Source organism: Cetorhinus maximus, unplaced genomic scaffold (genome assembly GCF_964194155.1).
Source record: "Cetorhinus maximus unplaced genomic scaffold, sCetMax3.hap1.1 HAP1_SCAFFOLD_368, whole genome shotgun sequence".
In the NCBI taxonomy this organism is placed as follows: domain Eukaryota; kingdom Metazoa; phylum Chordata; class Chondrichthyes; order Lamniformes; family Cetorhinidae; genus Cetorhinus; species Cetorhinus maximus.
The window spans coordinates 275,637-296,448 of NW_027596314.1; the positions used below are offsets into that span (position 1 = coordinate 275,637).

The window sequence follows — 20,812 nt, forward strand, 5'->3', positions numbered from 1 at the left end:
GAGTACAACCTCTAACTTTGCTTCAAATGACAAACTCCCTCATCCCAAGAATCAGACTAGTGAATCTTTACTGAACTGCCTCCCGTGCAAATAATAAGCCTTGAGTATTCCTGGGACTGGAAAAAGGAAGGAACGTTGTGAATTTCTATCCTGGATTGATGGATTTTGGAAATTCTTTTTACAGGGGGTTAGAAGGGGAGGATTCACACACAGCAAGCTCAATTCAAGAGAAAAGTTTATCTATTCTGAATTTCTAATCACTACTGACACTTATGACTCTTGTAATCTCCTCTCACAGGGAGCTAAAGATTTGAAAACTCTGATATTTTTCCCTGACTCAGTGCTTCTAATATCTTTTCAACTGCAGGCTCCAGCAGATTTTAAATTTGAAAACAGTGAAATTGTTTCGGAGGTGAGTACTATTGAACATTCATCTATACTTTAGAGCTTTTAGTGCTGTGCTCTGGCTCCATGGCTCTGGAGCTGGTGTGGCCCCTTTACTGTGGATCTAAATCCATGACCATCTATTGCTCTGTTTCACCTCTGCCCTCCCTGATCACCTTTCTGTCATGGTCTAACTTCCTCTGCCTGTAAGAATGGTTGTAATTTAACCATGTTTGGTATTTTACTGTTCTTTCTACAGTTACTGCCTGACCTGCTGAGTACTTTCAGCATTTGCTCTTTTTATTTTAGTTTACCAGCAGCTGCAGTATTTTGTTTTTGTTTTATTCCAAGTGTTTCCCTCAGAACTGAGTCTAGAAACACAGATCGACCAATTAAGAACTGATTGGTAATGGGCTGGATGTTGGTGCAAAGGTTGATTCCCCGGCCCCCAGAATGGGTCCTTTTTCACAGAATCATTGAATGGTTACAATATTGAAGGAGGCCATTTAGCCCATCGTACCCATGCTGGCTCTCTGCAAGAGCAGATCAGTTAGTCCCACTCCCCTGCCTTTTCCTCATAGCCCAGTAGTTTCTTTTTTCTCTCCGGAATCTTATCCAATTCCCTTTGTTTTGTTGCATCAGTTTGAGCTGGAGTGGAGATGGAGGAGAAGCTGCTGTGTTTAACCTCAAGGACTTTGGAAGCGAGTTGGGACCAACGATTTTAGTTGTGAAACTGTCAAGGGAGGAAAATTCCAGGGGAGATCTGGTTGCTAAATGGACATTTAGGAACAAGCATTTCTTTAGATGCTTCAATCTATTTTACATATACATATTTTAAAAGTTTGTGGAATTTGGGTGACACCAACAAGACCAGCAGCAGATATTGTCAATCCCCAGTTATCTGTGGAGAAGATGATGTTTGACCTTCTTGAACCGCTGCAGTCTGTATGGTGAAGGTGCTCCCACAATGCTGTTCGGTAAGGAGTTACAGGTTATTCACCCAGTGGTGATGAAGGAATGGCGATATATGTCCAAATCAATGACAATGATTTGCATTTATATTGTGTCTTTAACATAAAACTTTCCAAGACATTCACTGAAATGTTACAAAGCAACATTAGGCACCGAGTCACATAAGGTGATGAGAGAGCAAGCGACCCAAAGCTTAGTCAATGGGGTAAAGAAGTGGATAGATTTAAGGAGGAAATTCCAGAGCTTGGGCCTAGGCAACTGAAGCAACGGCCACCATTGCTGGTGTGATTAAAATGTGGAATGCTCATGATGCTGCAATTAGATGAGCGCAGATATCTCAAAGGGTTGTGTGACTGGAGGAGATTACAGAGATATGGATGGGTAAATCTAGAGGTAACAAAGGAATGGGGGAAAGTTTCAGAAGCAGATGAGCTGAGACTAGGAAAGAGCTGAGCAATGTTACTGAGGTGGAAATAGGCGGTCTTGGTGATGATGCAGATCGGTGGTCAGAAGCTCAGTTTGGGGTTAAAGATGACAGCGATCTTGTGAACAGTCTGGTTCAGCATCAGACAGTTTCTGGGGAGAGGGATGGAGTCAGTGGTTATGGAGTGGAATTTGCAGCAGGGACTGAAGACAATGGCAATCATGTTCCCAGTATTTAGTTGAAGGAAATTTCTGTTCACCCAGGACTGGATGTTAGACAAGTCAGGATGGTGTCTGAGTTGAAGGGGAACTTGCAGACGATGGTGTTCACATACACCTTCTACCCTGGTCCTTCCAGGTGGTTGAGCTTGCCGGTTTGGGAGGTTCTGTCACCTTTTGGCCAAACTGTAGATTTATAAAAGGACTCTCTTTCATCCGCTGCCTCTCCCTTTCATCCGCTGCCCCTCTTTCTCTCTCTCTCTCTTTTTCTTTCTCCCTCTCCCTCTCTCTACCTTTCTTTCTATATCTCTATTTCTCTCTCTCGCGCTCGTGCTCTTGCACTCGCTCGCGCTCTCTCTCTCGCTCGTACTCTCTCTCTCTCTCGCTCTCTCTCTTTTTCCTCCTATAGTGTCCAAAGTCCCCTTTAGGTCCAGACTGGGTGACAGTTTCCCTTCCCTGGACGACATTAATGAACCAGTTGGGTTTTTATGACAGCCCTTCAGCTTTCATGGTCTTTTTTCCAATTGCAAGTCCCATAAATTCATTCAGCACAATTTCACAGTCTGTCTTTGTGTTTTTGTGGGTTCTCTGTCACTCTTTTTTTTCTGTTTTAAATTTCACAGGGTATTAGAAGGGGAGGATTTGCAGCCGGGAAACTGAAATCAAACATCACATCAGGATCTGATGGAGTTGCCCAATTTATGTTAACATGAATATTATCGGATTTTGAATATGGAAGGGAAAAGTACCATCCACAATGGAGAGAAACTGTACGTGTGTTCTGTGTGTGGACGAGGCTTCAGCCAATCATCTGGCCTGTCGAGACACAAGCACAGTCACACTAGGGAGAAACCATGGAAATGTGAGGACTGTGGGAAGGGATTCACTCATTCATCCGCCCTGCAGAATCACCAGCGTGATCACACTGGGGAGAGACCATTCACCTGTTCTGTATGTGGGAAGGGATTCACTCGGTCATTCCACCTGATGACACACCAGCGAGTTCACACTGGGGAGAGGCCATTCACCTGCACCGAGTGTGGGAAGGGATTCACTCAGTCATCCCACCTGTTGACCCACCAGCGTGATCACACTGGGGAGAGACCATTCACCTGTTCTGTGTGTGGGAAGGGATTCACTCGATCATTCCACCTGATGACACACCAGCGAGTTCACACTGGGAAGAGACCATTCACCTGCTCTGTATGTGGGAAGGGATTCACTCGGTCATCCAACTTGCTTATACACCAGCGAGTTCACACTGATGAAAGACCTTTTAAATGCCCAGATTGTGGGAAGTGCTATAAAACTTCTGGGCAATTGATCTCCCACCAATGTGTTCACACTGAAGAGAGACCGTTCAAGTGCTCTCACTGTGGGACTGGGTTCAGGCGATCAACAAACCTCACTGTACACCAACTAATTCACACTGGAGAGAGGCCATTCACCTGCCCTGAGTGTGGGAAGAGATTCACTCAGTCAGCCAGTCTGCTGAGGCACCAGCGGATTCACACTGGGGAGAGGCCATTCACCTGCTCCGAGTGTGGGAAGGGATTCACTGACTTGTCCAACCTGCTGAGACACCAGCGAGTTCATGAGTAACTACCGTGATTTGATTTTGCTGTTAACCACATCCAAGAATGAACCATGTTCATTGGGATATGTTTTTTTCTTCTTCCTCTTTCTCCCATTTTACTTGGGGTCACCACAATGCTGCTTGATCACCTTCTCTATCTCCTCCTGTCACTCACACATTCCTCTTTCAATCCCACTGCATTTCTATCTCTGGCCACCACATCTTTCCATCTGGTCTTAGACCTTCGTCTTCTCCTTCCTGGCAGTCCCATGTCCATCACTCACCTCACCACACCACATTTTCTCTCTCTCTCTCTACAACAAACGACCAGACCATTTCAATCTCTTCTCAGCTACTTTCTTTGATGTTTCCACAATCTTCACTGACCTCCTGATGTACTGGTTTCTAATCCTGTCCTTTCTTGTCACTCCACACATCCATCTCAGCATCTGTATCTCATTAGTATCCAGTCGTTGTCCTCTCTTCTTGATATTGTCCAAGTTACCCTAGGTATTTGAAGCTGCTCATGTTGTCCAAGTCTTCACCCATCATCTTTACACCTTCACTCTGATTGTTTTCCTTAGGCTCAAACCGACAGTCCACAGATTGGGTCTTTGGTTCACTAATGTCTTTCAGGGAAGGAAATCTGTATGGACTCGAAACGTTAACTTGGTTTTTCTATTTCCACTGATGCTGCTAGACCTGCTGAGTTTTTTCAGCATTTTCTGGTTTTATTTCAGTTTCCCAGCATTCATAGTATTTTGCTTTTATTTAAAACAATCTCCATGTTGTATTGACCTTCCCGGTATTTCTCTATCACTTGTCTCAAAACAAAAATAGCTTTGGGATCTGTTTCTGCTGTTGTTAATAAACTCCACCCCAGTTATATGTGTTAATACTCTGGATAAAAGTCAAATAAATCAGCTTTAACAGACAGTATGATGAGTCATTTTGATATCTCTCACAAATTAGTGCCTTGTTAAGGTCTCTCCCTCTTCCCTGTCTCTTCCTCCTCACCAACAACAAGTGTGAGGAGCTCATGGTGCTTCTTTGTCTCTAAGATTGAGACAATCTGATCAGCTGCCACTTCCTCTTCCCTCCCTCCCACTAGCCCACCAGGAAAAACTGCGCCTCAAGATCGGCCCAGCTGTAGCCCTAAACTCACATCTTTCTTTAGTTTCTCTCCTGTCTCCCCTTGTCCCCTCAAGATCTCCTCTTGTCCATGGGATCCACCTTCTGCTTAATTGACCCAATTCCCACTAAACTGCTGACCACACAGAAGAGTTTTGAAGGAGGGTAAGTTTATGCAGCGTGGAAGATGGGGGACCAATCAGGAGAAGATTGGAATTGTCGATTCTGGATGTAACAAAGTCATGGATGAGGATTTCAGCAGCAAATGTGCTGAGGCAGGATGGAAACAACTGATATTACAGGGGTGGACAGAGGTGATTTTAGTGTTGGAGAGGATATGTTGCCGTCACCTCAGGGTCAAATAGGAAACTAAGGTTGCAGTTGGCCTGGTTCAGCCTCAGACTGTGGTCAGGGAGGGGGATGGAGCTGGTAATGAGGGTAACAAAGTTTATGGTGGGGGGAGGTTTCATGGGCCTGACTATTAATCCACCTCCTAGGCCACACTGTATGGACCAGAGAATTGATCCAATTCTACCTCATTGGATTACAAGCCATTCGGTCCCATCTCAATGTGTTGGCGAAAATTACTGTTCACCAATTGGGTTTTCAATTACACTGTTACAACCCATAATTTTCCATGTGAGAGAATGTGCCTCATCAATGACTACAGGAGCCCAGTGTGATTCCTCAGCACCGGATTGTACTCTGAGCACATGCAGTGCAAGTGGTGGATGTGCAACATGCTGATCAGAAGCCGGGCAGAGAGGACAGGGAATATCGGGTCCAGGAACAGACCATTTGTTTCAACTAGTCTGGGTGGTTATCTTCAACATGAATCTCCTTCTATTCCATCTTCCTCATCTCAGTCTTTCAGCTTATCTTTCTATTCTCTTTTCTCTCATGTAACCATCTCCATTCCTTTTGAAAACCTCTAAGCTATTTCACCTCAACCACCTCCTGTGGTAGCGAATTTCACATTCTAACCATTCTCTGAGTAAAGACCTTTCCCCTTATTTGCCTATTGGATTTATTAGTTACCATCTTGCACATATGGCGCTAGTATTTTATTCTCCCACAAGTTAATAATTTAAAAGTCCTCTAACACCTCAAAGTCTTCTCTTTTCAAAAGATAAAAGCCCAAACCTGTTCAATCTTTCAAAAATCTGCAAAATCTCAGTTATGAGATTTACCCTTGCAAATCTTTTTGCATTTTCACCTGTGCTTCTTTGTCCTTTCCAAAGAACAGAAACCAGAGCTGTGCACAGGATCATACACAAATTGAACATAATTTCACTATTTCTGAATTCTGCACCTCTAGAAATAAATGCCACTCCTTTGTGAGCATTTTTAATTGATGTGCTGACTTGCAGTGATGGTTTTAATTAATTGTTCACTTCTATCCAGAGATTGCTTTGCTCTTCTGCACCAGTAACTTTCTTATTTTCTCAGGTGCAGGTGATGTTTGTATTTTTCACATCAAAGTGCATCATCACAACCTATCTATGTTAATCAAAAACAAAAATACCTGGAAAAACTCAGTTTTTCCAGGTATTTTTGTTTTGGATTTCCAGCATCTGCAGCTTTTTTTGCTTTTATCTATGTTAATGTTCACTTGCCACTTCACTCCCCCAGGCTGGAAGTTTTGTAATGTGTATGTTACATTTTTCCTCAGTTTTAGATATACGCCCCTAGTTTGGTATCAGCTGCAAATTTTGACATTGAATTACTTGTTCTCAGGTCCAAATAGCAGTGCTACGAGAACTGGTCCTTGTTGATCACCTTTTTTGACCCTTTTCCAATCTGATATTGGTGAGGGAGGTGGGGTGCATTGGACAGACTTCGTATCAGGTATGGAAGGTCCAGGCTTTCGATTTTCTACATATTATAGGCGCTTACGCTGTATTGCGCCTTTGGTCCCGATCTTGCTTGGGATACCGAGACATTGATTTTCAGTCAGCAGTTCAAGCTGTCAATGGCGGTTTGTTTGCCCACAACACGCCGCGCTGCAGAAAGTCTCCTATCAACGACGATAGGAGTCCAGTGCGCAGGTGCAGTGTGGGTGTGCGCTCTGAGCATGCTCAGTGTCAGTCATGGTGACAGAGTGAGGAGGAGCGGACGGTTCGGGAGGCGGGAGGAGATTGTGAGCACAGGGTAGGAATAGAAACCGCGGCTGTACTGGGAACTGGATCAACTTCTGGGGTAGGCTCTAGGCCCTGAATAAGAGGCCATTGGTCCCGCGTTTACCCGCGATGACAAGGCCGGGTAGCGGGCTTACTGGCCGCCATATTGCGAGTCAGGGCGGATCAGGGAGGCGGAGCTTCCTCACCGGTGACGGGCCCGGGTTATCCAGGCAACAGGCCGGGATTATCCAGGCAACAGGCGGCCATCTTGGTGAGGGAAGAGGGAGTGGGCGGGGATTGTTCGGTGAGCGGGAATTAGGAGCAGGAATAGGCCATTCGGCCCTTCGAGCCTGCTCCACCATTCAATAAGATCATGGCTGATCTGACTGTAACCTCCAGTTCACATTCTGCCTTCCCCTGAAATCTTATACCCCCTTGTTAGTCAAGAGTCTATATAACTTTTGCCTTAAAAATATTGATAGATCCAGTCTCCACCGCTCTCTGGGGAAACAAATTCCAAAGATTCACGACCCTTTGAGAGAAAAAAAAATTCTCACCTCTGTCTTAAATAGGAGGCCTCTTAGTTTTAAGCTGTTCCCCCTATTTCTAGTCTCCCCCACAAGGGGAAACATCATTTCAGCATCCATCCTGTCAAGGTCCTTCAGGACCTGAGATGTTTCAATAAGATCACCTCTCATTCTTCTTAACTCCAATGTATACTGGACCAGCCTGTTCAACTTTTCCTCGTAAAATAACCCCAATCCCAATTATCAGCTGAGTGAACCTTCTCTGAACTGCTTCTAACGCATTTATACCCCTTTCTTGAAAATGGATACCAAAACTGTACACACTGCTCTAGATGTGGTCTTACTAACAACCTGTCCAACTGTAGCAAAACATCCCAACTTTTATATTCCATTTCCCTTGCAAGAAGCCAAAACATTCAATTTGCCTTCCAAATCACTTGCTGTGCCTACACACCAACATTTTGTTATTCAGATACAGGACACCCAGATCCTTCTGTATCTCAGAGTTCTGCAGTCTCTCTCCGTTTAAGTAATATGCTGCTCTTCTATTCTTCCTGCCAAAGTGCACAGGTCCTCATTTTACTCCACCTGCCAAATTTTTGCCCACTCACTTAACCTGTCTATATCACTTTACAGACTCCTTATGATTTTTGGCAAATTGCGCCCCTACCTATCTTTGTGACATCAGCAGATTTAGCAACCATACAATCAGCCCCGTCAAAACAAGCCATTAATATAGGTTGTAGATAGTTGAAGCCCAGCACTGATCCCTGTGGCACTTCACTCGTTACATTTTGCCAACCCGAAAATGATCCATTTATGCCAACTCTCTTTTTCCTGTTAGCTAATTGATCCCCTAGCCATGCTAATATGTTATCCTGAACACCATGAGCTTATTTTGTATAGTAACCTTTGATGTGGCACCTTGTCAATCCTGGAAATCTAGTACATCACATCCACAGATTCTCCTTTATCCACAATGCTTGTTACTTCCTCAAGCCAATACTCTTTCACAAAACCCTGTTGACTCTGCCTGATTGCATTGAGATTTTCCAAGTGCCCCACTATAACCTCCTTAATGATAGATTCCAGCATTTCCCCAGTGACACATGTTAAGCTTGTTGGGCTGTAATTTCCTGCTTTCTGTCCCCGTGTTGAAAGAAGGTGTTACCTTAGGAATTTTCCAATCTGTTGGGATCATTCCAGAATCCAGGGAATTTTGGTTAATTAAAACAAATGCATCTACTGTCTGAGCAACTATTTCTTTTAAGACCCGAAGGTGAAGACCATCAGGACCCAGGGATTTTTCAACTTTTAGTTCTAATAATTTTCTCAGTGCTCTTTCCCTGGTGATTGTAATTGTTTTTAAGTCCCTCCCTTCCTTTCACCTCTACAGCGAAGATGCAAAATATGTGTTCAATTCATCTTCTATTTCCTTATTTTCCATTATTAATTCCCAGACTCATCCTGTAGAGTACCAATGTTCACTCTACCTCTTTTCCTTTTTGAATACCCATAGAAACTCTTACAATCTGCTTTCACATTTCCAGCTAGCTTTCTCTTGTACTCTAAATTCTTCCTCATTTTTTAGCCGTTCTTTGCTTTTTCTATATTCTGTCCAATCTTCTAACCTGCCACTAATCTTCACATAATTGTACGCTTTTTCTTTCTATTTGATACTATCTTAAACTGCCTTAGTTAGCCACGTATGGTACGTCTTTCCCCTTGAGTCTTTTTTCTCAATGGAATGTATCTTTCTGAGTATTATGAAATATCTCCTTAAATATCTGCCACTGTATCTCTACTGACTTAACGCTTAGTCTAATTTCCCAGTTCGCTTTGGCCAGCTCTGTCTTCATACCCTCATAATTGTCCTTATTTAAGTTCAAAACACTAGTCTTAGACCCATTCTTCTCTCCCTCGAACTGAATACAAAATTCAATCATATTATGATCACTGCTTCCTTGGGGCACCTTTACTATGAGGCCATTAATTAATCCCTTCCCATTACACATTACTAGATCCAGAATAGCCTGCTTTCTGATTGTCTGTAGCACATGCTGCTCTAAGAAATTGTTCCGATAACACCCGATGAACTCATCTTCCAGGTTAACTTTGCCATTCGGATTCATCCAATCTATATGTAGGTTAAAATCACCCATGTTTGTTGCTGTATCTTTCTCACAAGCCCCCATTATTTCTTAAAAGCAAAAAACTGCGGATGCTGGAAATCCAAAACAAAAATAAATATAAAAATACCTGGATTAATACCTACCATTATTTCTTCCTGGATACCCCGTCCTTCAGTGTGGTTACTGTTAAGGGGGCCTATAAACTACTCCCACAAGTGACTTCCTACCTTTACTATTTCTTATCACTACCCAATCTGACTCTACATCTTGATCTCCAGAACTATGGTCATCTGTCTCTGTTGTACTAATGTCATCCTTAACTGACAGATCTACCCATCCACATTTTACTAGTTTCCTGTCCTTCTGAAACGTCATGTGCCCTTGAATATTCAGGTCCCAGCCTTTGCCACCTTGAAGCTATGTCTCTGTAATAGCTTTCAGATCACAATACCTCTCCTCAGTGTGTACAGTTTTGTACTGTGTACAGTTTTGGTGTCCTTAATTAAGGGGAGCTATTCCCAAGAATTACTTGGGAGCAGTTCAGAGAAGGATCACCAGGCTGATTCCTGGGATGAAGATGTTGTCTTATGAGGAAAGGTTGGGCCTGTACTCATGGGAGTTTAGAAGAATGAGAGGTGATCTTACTGAAACCTATAAGATTCTGAGGGGGGTTGACAGGGTAGATGAAGAGAGGCTGTTTCCCCCCGTGGGGGATTCTAGAACTAGGGGAGCAGAGCCTCAAAATAAGGGGTCTATCATTTAACATGGAATTGAGGAGAAATTTCTTCTATTAGAGGGCCATTATTCTGTGGAATTCTCTTCCCTAGAGAGTAATGGAGGCCAAGTCATTGAATGTATTCAAGGCTGAGTTATACAGACTTTTGATTGACAAGAGAGTCAAGGGTCATGGGCGACAGGCAGGAAATTGGAGTTAAGGTCACAATCAGATCAACCATGATCCTATTGAATGGAAGAGCAGGCTCGATGGGCCAAATGGCCTACTCCTGCTCGTATTTCTTATGATGTTATGATCTCTGCACCGAGGACAGAAAGCACTGTGTATTGATCTGTCAATCAGCTTGAAGCAGCACTTTCAGGAGAATGGAGAGGGTGTATATTAGGTACAGCAGAGTGAGAATGGAGGGAGAGGGTGTGGGTTAGAGATTTACAGCTTTTGGGGAACAAGAGAGGAGAGAATGATCCATAGAAACTGGAATTGTCTGTTCTGAATTTCCATCCTGTACTGACAGTGATGACTTTCTGTAAATTCATTTTACAGGATATTAGAAGGGGAGATTTGGAGACAGAAATCGCAGAACAAATGTCACATCACGATCTGACATCACTTGATTCGTTGGGATGTGAATACCATTGGCCATTTTAACATCAGTTTGACTGGAACAGCACCAAGTCTCACACCCAAGTGAGAGTGTTCTAGTGCACTGACTGTGGAAAGAGCTCTAACCAGTTACACTACCTGAAAAACATCACACCATTCACAGTAGGGAGACCCTGTACATGTGTTCTGTTTGTGGACGAGGCTTCAACTGATTATCCAACAGGGAGAGACAGAAGGACACCAGCACCATGGAGAAACCATGGAAATGTGGGGACTGTGGGAAGGGATTCAGAACCCCCTCTGAGCTGGAAACTCATCGACGCAGTCACACCGGGGAGAGACCATTCATCTGCTCCAAGTGTAGGAAGGGATTCGCTCAGTCATCCACACTGCTGACACACCAGCGAGTTCACAGCAGAGAGAGGCCATTCATCTGTTCTCAATGTGGGAAAGGATTCACTAATTCATCCCTTCTCCTGAGACACCAGCGAGTTCACACTGGGGAGAGGCCGTTCACCTGCTCTGACTATGGGAAGGGATTTAAAGATTCATCCACACTGTGGACACACCAGCGAGTTCACACTGAGGAGAGGCCATTCACCTGCTCTGACTGTGGGAAGGGATTTAAGGATTCATCCACACTGCTGACACACCAGCGAGTTCACAGCGGAGAGAAACCATTCATCTGCTCCATGTGTGGGAAGGGATTCACTCAGTCTTCAAATCTGCTGAAACACCGGCAAGTTCACTCTGGGCAGAAGCCGTTCACCTGCTCTGAGTGTGGGAAGAGATTCAGTGATTCATTTCACCTGCTGAGACACCAGAGAGTTCACACTGGGGAGAGGCCGTTCACCTGTTCCGTGTGTGGGAAGGGATTCACTCATTCATCCTCCCTGCTGGCACACCAGCGAGTTCACACAGGGGAAAGGCCATTCACTTGCACTGTGTGGGGGAAGGGATTCACTCAGCCTTCCAATCTGCTGAAACATTGGCGAGTTCACTCCGGGCAGAAACCATTCGCCTGCTCTGAGTGTGGGAAGGGATTCAGTGATTCATTCCACTGGCTGAGACACCAGCGAGTTCACAAGTGATTACAGGGGTTGGATTCTGCTGTTATTGCTGCTGTTAATCACATCCAGGACTGAACCATGTTCCTTCTGACAGTTGGTGAAGTGGGAGGGTCAGAGGGTTTCTTTCTGCTGGACTGGCTGGTTTCATGACTTTCCTTCCAGTGGACTGTTGCTCTTTGAGCCTGGGAGTGCACATTTCCAGTGAAATGATCAACAAAGGCAGATGAAGTACATTTATTTTATCCTGGATAGTAAATAGAATTTTTCCTATACTACAGGTGTTTTATCTTGTTTTTCACCTGTCTTTGTTTCGAGGGTTGCCACACTATGAATAATCTTTCTCCACTGATTTCTATTCTCTGCTGCCCTCACTGCCTGTCCCATTGAGAGGTCAGTCCACCTTCTGATATTATCCATCTATTCCATCTTGGGTCTTCCTTGTGCACATTTTCCAGGTGTTTGTTTTTGCATTACCTCTTTTTGCAAACACTCGCCTCCTGTTCACATCACGTGTCCAAACTCTGTGAGCTTCCCTGATATCACTGCTTCAAACAAGTTCATCTTGACACCAGCTTTCTCAAGCACCCACTTGTTTGTCCTCCTCGCCGTCCATGACACACGGAATATCCATCTGAGGCCTTTCATTTCAAAAGCTCTCATTCGAGCCTCCTCATTCTTCTTGATGGTCCAGCTTTCACACTCATACATTGTCACCGGCCACACAAGGGCTTTCACAAGACACATGTTTGTTGTAATCGAGATGCTGTGGCTGCTCCATACTCTGTTAAGTGAGCTCACAATGCTATGACCCTTGCTAAGTCTGGCCCAAATTTCTTTGGTGACTCTGTATCTACCACTACAGGTAGATATAAAATAAATACATTTGTCCCTGTTCCATTGACTCTACAGCACAGGGCCAGGCCAGTCAGCTCAACTGGTCTGTGTCAGTATTTATGCTCCACATGGGCCTCCTCCCACCCCTCTTCACTTCCCCCATCAGCATATCCTTTTATTCCTTTCTCCCTCATTTATGTATCTAGTTTCTCCTTAAATGTATTCACGCTATTCACCTCAACCACTCGCTGTGGTAGCGAATTCCACATTCTCACCACTCGCTGGGTAAAGGAGTTTTTCATGAAATCCCTATTTGGATTATTGAACCCCTTCATAATCTTAAACTGTTTAGTCAGGTCACAGTGCCAATGATTATGTTTTGGGTGGATCCCATGGAATCCCCTCTGGAGCAGCTTCCCTGGTGAGTCAGTCTGCCTGGTTATTACCATCAACCTCTTCACTAACTCTGCTGCTGATGTACCTTCACCTTGCAAATAGTAATTTGTCCTGGACACATACCATCATGTCCCAGTTCTCCACCCTGGGATTCCTTATATGAACAGGGTGGGATGTGTTTGGAGACAGGATGTTCCAGTTCTCCACCCTGGGATTCTCGATATAAACAGGGTGGGATGTGTTTGGAGACATATGTCCCAGTTCTCCACCCTGGGCTGCTCAGTATGAAGAGGGTGGGATATGTTTTGAGACAGGATGTCTCAGTTCTCCACCCTGGGATTCTGAGTATGAACAGGGAGAACACCTTCGGTCTGTCCGCAAGCATGACCCAGACCTCCCTGTCGCTTGCCATTTCAACACTCCACCCTGCTCTCATGCCCACATGTCCATCCTTGGCCTGCTGCATTGTTCCGGTGAAGCTCAACACAAACTGGAGGAACAGCACCTCACCTTCCGGACTGAATATTGAATTCAACAATTTTAGATCATGAACTCTCTCCTCCATCCCCACCCCCTTTCTGATCCCCCTTTTTTCCCCAATAATTGATATAGATTTTTCTTTTCCCACCTATTTCCATTATTTTTAGATGTATTTACATCCATTGTTTTATCTCTACCTTTTAGCCTATTTCGATCCCTTCCCCCCACCCCACCCCCACTAGGGCTATCTGAACCTTGCTTGTCCTGCTTTCTACCCTTAATTAGCACATTCCTTAGATAATATCATCACCTTCAACGCCTCTTTGTCCTTTTGTCTGTGACGTCTTTTGGGCTATCTCCACCTATCACTGGCCCACTATCCAGCTCTACCCTCCCCCCCACAAACCAGCTTATATTTCACCTCTTCTATTTTTACTTAGTTCTGTTGAAGAATCATACGGACTTGAAACGTTAACTGTGTTCCTCTCCGCAGATGCTGCCAGACCTGCTGAGTTTTTCCAGGTATTTTTATTTTTGTTTTGGATTTCCAGCATCCGCAGATTTTTGCTTTTATATTATTTGAACAGGGTGGGATGTGTTTGGAGACGGGATATCCCTGTTTTCCACCCTGGGATTCTCAGTATGAACAGGGTGGGATGTGTTTTTAGACAGGATGTCCCAGTTCTCCACACTGGGATTCTCAGTATGAACAGGGTGGGATGTGTTTTTAGACAGGATGTCCCAGTTCTCTACACTGGGATTCTCAGTATGAACAAGGTGGGATGTGTTTGGAGACAGGATATCCCAGTTTTCCACCCTGGGATTCTCAGTATGAACAGGGTGGGATGTGTTTGGAGACAGGATGGTCTCAGTTCTCCACACTGGGATTCTCAGTATGAACAGGGTGGGATGTGTTTGGAGACAGGATGTTCCAGTTCTCCACCTTTAAAGGGACAAGGAGAGGAACAGATAGATAGAATGGTGATGTTTTATGACATCAGTGCAGTGCCTGGGATCTCATCTCCCTGAACCCTGCTCGATATTGGCTGAGAGAGTTTGATGGGACAGTGCAGAAAGAGTTTTACTCTCTTATTAAAACCATGCTGTACCTGCTCTGTAGCACTGTTTGATGTGGCACGTTGTGGGAGTTTTTATCTGAAGCTAGCCTGGGCTGTACTTGCCCTGGGTGTGTTTGATGGGACAATTTAGAGGGAGCTTTGCTCACTATCTAATTCCAACACTTGTTGTACCTACCTTGGGAATATTTGATGGGAAAGTGTAAAGGGACCTTTACTCTGTTTCTAACACATGTTGTACCTGCCCTGAGTAATTTCCACATTGGAACAGGCATATTAAATTCTCTCACCTTGAGAAATGCTTTAAAAGATTAAAGTAGTTATTTCACAATACATTCCTAATAGAGAGGGGCTGTTTAAATATCCTATGTACGGAAAGAAATGAGACACCAGTTCATGTGACTGCAGGTTTTGGATTCTGCTGTGATTCATCTCATTCAGGCCTGCGCCATGTCAGAGTTCCAGTGAACTTGAATATCTGAGAGACTTTTTAAATTAATTTTATTGATTTAATTAATTTGTGCATCTCAATGGCATCACAGAGATCAACCATTATTTACTATTTGGGATTTTCAATGTCAGGGTTTTTGCCCAACAATCCCCGCAGAAGGAAATGTGCCCTATTCACTCTACAGGAGCTCAGTGTGCAGGTGCAGTGCTGGACAGTATCTGAAGCATGCCCAGTGTTGCTTTGACCAGAACCATGCAAGTGCTGAATGCGCTCTTCAGGCAGGTGAGTTGATGGCATGCAGGGGATCAAGGCTTTAGAAAAACCTGGTGAAGGCCACAAGACCTGAATAAGATCCTGCAGGGCCCACATTTGTCACTCTGGGGCTTTTTCCCGGGAACAGCTGCCATCTTGCTTCAGGAAGTAGCCCAGTAAATGCGTGGTCATCTTGGTGAGGGAACAGGGAGTGGGTGGGGCTTCAGGGTCCCAGTGACCAGGAGAGAAAATTATTGAGTCATTGATTTCATTACCAGTCTGCACACAAGTGAAAACTGAACCCAGCCAGAGTAGAAGGAGGGAGAAAACTGGGAGTGGAGGAAAGGAGTGGTGCAGACGGCACAATGAGTTTGGTTCTCATTACAAGGAGTAAAGCGCCAAGACGCACAGCCAAGTGAGAGTGTTCCAGTGCACTGGCTGTGGAAAGAGCTTTAACCAGTTCCACAGCCTGAACAACATCACACCATTCACAGCAGAGAGAAACCATACACGTGTTTTGTGTGCGTGGACCAGGTTTCAACTGGTCATCCAACTTAGAGAGACACAAGGACACTGACAACATGGAGAATCTGTGAAAATGTGAGGACTGTGGGAAGGAATTCAATTATCCAAGCTGGAAAGTCATTGGCGAACTCACACAGGGGAGAGGCCATTCACTTAACCTGTTTGCTGGAAAGGATTCACTTAGTCATCTAGCCTGCAGTTACACCAGCGAGTTCACACAGGGGAGAGGCTATTCACCTGTTGTTTGCATGGGAAAAGAATCAGTCAGTCATTTACCAGCTTCCTATGTTGAAATAAATTTGATAATGGATCCACTGCTTTTCAGAGATCTCTGGATTAATTTCAAATTGTAACAGGATGTTGGCCTCTAAAAGGCCAATTATACATTGTGTTCTTACACAATTATCTGGACCCAGACCCCTTCAAACAAGCTCAGAAAGTAGGAAACAATGGGTTGTTGTTTAATGTTTATTGCTATTACACAAGTGACTACATACTGAGACTATGAGATTACTGGATACTCACGGGAGGAATCATCAGAAAGAGTTGTGAGTGCGATCAGCACATCGTTCTAATCTGGTTACTCTGATCAAAGTTAGACCAAGTCAAGAGCCCCAAGCTTTTGTGTATTGAACCATTTTTGTTTTAGTAAGGTCTTGCTAGCTTGATAACAAATATCAACATCTGTTTTTGTAAATTAAAATGGAAAAAGATCAATCTAATGAACTCATCTTGTAAATGATTTAATCCTCTTTAAGTGAGTCTGAGAGATAATATAATTTCTTTTGTCACAGTTTGTGCCTGAAAATCACATCTCTTTCTGAGAGACTTAATAATGTCTTTGTATTGAGTTCATCCCCTGACCCTCTGGCTCAGTGTCAAGAACATACATTATCTTTCTTTTCAGATCTTTGATCTATTCCTGTCTAATCTTATCCTCAATAGGACCTTCTGCTTCTATTACAGATTCATACCTTTGAGAAATGTTTAATAAAGCTATTAGTATTATTCAGATCTTCCTCACCTGGCCTCCCTCTGTCTACATTCCCCACCCTGAGGCTCAAGAATGTTATTCCTTTTGTAGATTCAAAGCTTTACTCTTGGTCAGTGCAAGCATTTCCAGTATATTCTTTCCCCTTGTAATCTGTCTTTGAATCCTCTTCATCAACCAGGCCATGAACATTAGGGGAATTAGCATAATCATAGTAATACCAAGAGGAAATTAGATGCAGTGATTATCCAGGGATGTTGTCCTGTATTTCACATTATCTGCCAGTGGGGCTGATCACCCAGTGTAACAATGAACCACTCAATGTTAACAGTAGGAGGGTGAATTTAACATGGTTAATTCTATCCTGATTGTTTTAAAGTCAGTTTCTCGATGGAGTATGTGTCAATGCACTGATAATATAAAAAGTCTCATTCTACTAACCACATTAATCAGTTTATGTTGTTGTGTTTTTGAGTTCCTGAGCATGTCTGGGACTCATTCCTCAGAGCAGGTTCACCATGCATTTCCACATGTTAATTACTTCACATGTAACAAATCACATTTGCACACACACACCAGTATCCCAACATCATGCTAGACATGCCGTCTGATACAAGCCACTCTTGCCTTTTAGGTAAACTTACCAAAAAGGAGGGTGTCTGATGATCTTGGTTTTTCTCCCCACTGCATGGTGCAATGCCTCAGACTATTAAATGCAGTTACCTTGAAACGTTCAGAGGCAAGGATACAAACATCTTCAACAATAGGCTATCAATTTACTAGTCTCATCTATACTTTCCTTTCTTCCGCTTAAATGTACACGGATACCAGATTGATCTATTATCTTGAACTATACCCAGGATGAGTTATTCCAACGTTCATTTGTTGGTATGATTGTCTCTCTATTTTATTCTAAGTGGGCCATCCCATTAATCACCATTCTATCTCATTCATGAGCCCTGGGGGAACTTTACTGTCCAACTCAATATTCACATAATATGGTGTTTTTACATCTGAGATAGAAGTACTTGCAATCAGTTTAGTCCTAACTCCCATACCTCCCGTTATCAAACATTTTGTCTTGAAAGATAACAAGTGGGATAAATCCAAACCTTTAAAAGGCAGTCTTTAATTCAAATCATCACAGTGGACAGGGGTTAACTTCTCTTGTTTGCAGAAAGGTTGGAGCAAATGTTCTCAAATGTGCACAGTTGTATCAACTTTACATAACTTTTCAGATCAAAGATGAACCAAACGCCATTTTTGTTTCTCCAATTCTTTTGGTATTTCTCACAGCTCTTTTGTTCTCTCTTCAGATTACTGTTACAATCCCAGCTGATGTTAATACTGGTCAATAAGATCCCAGAGTGAATCCTGGTTTGACAGATCCTACATTTTTTTGAAGAAACTGTGAAGGAAAGTTCGTCAACAGGAGTCTGTTGATGAACTTCTAATGCAAGGAATAAACTATTTATTAAACAAGAAAAAATGAATTATATTACACCAGACAAAAAGGTTGGAAAGATCTCAATACCAACAAAAAAAGACACTTCAGATTTATGCTATTCCTTTACCCCAGAAATCTCTTTACAGACACTTAAACCACTGAAGAGTTATCATTAGCTTGACACAAAAGCCTCTCGCTTGGGGCTGGGCACCGTTGCAAACAGTTTTCTTCCGGTGAATTCCTGAGCATTCACTCGATGCTTATCACCCAACTTGTATCTCTCCCCGAGACACCCAAGAAAAACACTCTAAACTCATTGCTTCTTCAACTGCAAAGTGAACAAATGAGTTCCCTAAACTCCATCTTCCAGTAGCACCTCTGCTAAACTGATCACTTTACTGAGTTCTATAACTGATAATTCAGTTAACTGCTGTTCCCAATAGCCTTACAATTTTTCTTATCAGAGAGCTTAAAGTTCCTGTGTTCTCTCTTTGATGCACTCTGAATTCTCAATGACAGATGCAACCAAAGCAGATTCCTTGGATTTCTCAACAACCCACCCAGACACTTGTCACAATCTGAGCCAACTGATCTCACTGAAGCTTTGTATTTCTCATGAGGGTTTCCAATCTCCACATCTGAAGATCTCACCTTGGAATTCTTTCCAAAAGTCACTCCCACTCGGGCAGTTTCAACAATGTCCCACCTCACAGGTTTTCAATCTCTCCATCCAAGATTCCTTTCCCCTGGATTCTTGAGTACACTCAAGCATCACATTCCAAGCACAATTTCAGAACTTTGGCTGTGCCAAGCAGAACACTACTGCTTCAAAGAGGTACCCAACAGCCCGCAGCATGGAGTCACTGACCTTCGGCAACCTCCTTGGATCTTCAGGGCTTCTCTCAAGTCCACTTCGCTATAAGTCTGCTCACTGCAGCTCCTTATTTAACTCTGAGCCTATTTATCTGCTCCTTTACCTTATTTAAGGGGACCTATTCCTGTCCCCTATCTTCATCCCTTACCTGGAACTACCTTTTGGGACCTCTCCCTGATTTGGGAACTTCTCCCTCTCCCATGTCCTGCTCCCTGGGACATCTACAAGATAATGGCGCTCCATCTCAGGTCATCTGACATGCATTTCCCAACTGGAGTTCCTGGTCTCTGAACCAAAGAAGGTGAGTTGAGCTTTCATCACACACCTTTGCAAATGACTATTATAACTGAAGAAAATTAAAACTAAATAAGTTAGCATTGAAGCTTCAACCTTCTTAGACCAAAAAGAGTCAAAGAGGGTGGAGCTGCCTACAGCTTGTAAGTTCCGGATCATAACTTCAAGGCTGAAGCTTATCTTTAGGGAATCCAACTTTTCGGTGCCTTTTGCAGTTCTACAAGTAAATTGTAATTCATGCTAAAAGGTTTACTTTCACTTAGTAATTATAACGTTTCACTTTTCTCAGCACAAGCTAGCAGCATTTTAAATCCCAATTGTACGCTTCTCTTGTAGCTGGTGCATGGGGAAGATCATTTCCACTGTGGATCTGCCAGCACAGAAACTGCACTGTGTTCCTGGATATACTCGGTCTGCAAAAAGATAAAGTGTTTAAGTGTGACCGTGATGTAGGTCTTCCCTGTGACGCTAAGGAGTGAGATGCCTCTCTAATTGTTGCAATCTCCTCTCTCACCTTTGTTTTTGTATATTGTGATGACTTCTGCATCATGCATATCCTGTGGAACAGATGCTACCTTCCAGTGAAGGAGGTGCTCACAATATCTGGGACTTCCTGTACCTGAGGAGTTTGGTTGGAATTCCATCCTTGCCGGGTGCTTTTCTGCTTGTTAAGAATAATTGGGCCTGGTCAAGCTCAAATGATGGGGTGTCTGGAGATTGGATGACTGAGTGAATCGCTTCTCACACACGGAGCAGGTGAATATCCTTTCCCCAGTGTGAACTCGCTGATGTTGAATAAGGTGAGATGATTGTCTGAATCTCTTCCCACAGTGAGAGCAACTGAATGGTCTCTTGTCAGTGTAAACAAGCTGGTGTTTAATTAGATCGGGAGAGGTTTTAAAGCAATCTCCACAGTAAAAGCATTTAAAAGGCCTCTTGTCACTGTGAACTCTCTGGTGTGACCCCAGGCTGGATGACTTAGTGAATTCCTTTCCACACATGGAGCAGGTGAACAGTCTTTCCCCAGTGTGACTGTGTCGGTGAGTTTCCATCTGGGATGGGAAACTGAATCCCTTCCCACAGTTCCATGGTTTCTCCGTGGTGCGGATGTTCTTCTGTCTCTCCAGGTTGGATGATCTGTTGCAAACTTGTCCACACACAGAACAAATGTACGGTTTCTCCCCGGTGTGAATGGTGTGATGTTTTTTCAGGCTGTGTAACTGATTAAAGCTCTTTCCACAGTCAGTGCACTGGAAGACTCTCACTCGGGTGTGTGTGTGTGTCTTGGTGCTTTTCTGG

General features: G+C 43.6%; 1 protein-coding gene across 1 annotated transcript in view; it reads left to right on the forward strand.

The window, feature by feature from the left end:
- Window positions 1–298: 298 nt before the first annotated feature.
- Window positions 299–20,812, forward strand: part of LOC144673469 (uncharacterized) — a 100,441-nt gene continuing 79,927 nt past the window's right edge. Inside the window, 3 exon segments of the mRNA XM_078535288.1 lie at window positions 299–412; window positions 2,622–3,596; window positions 11,149–11,870. Coding sequence (XP_078391414.1) covers window positions 2,731–3,596; window positions 11,149–11,870 — 1,588 coding nt within the window. The 5' untranslated portion in view covers window positions 299–412; window positions 2,622–2,730.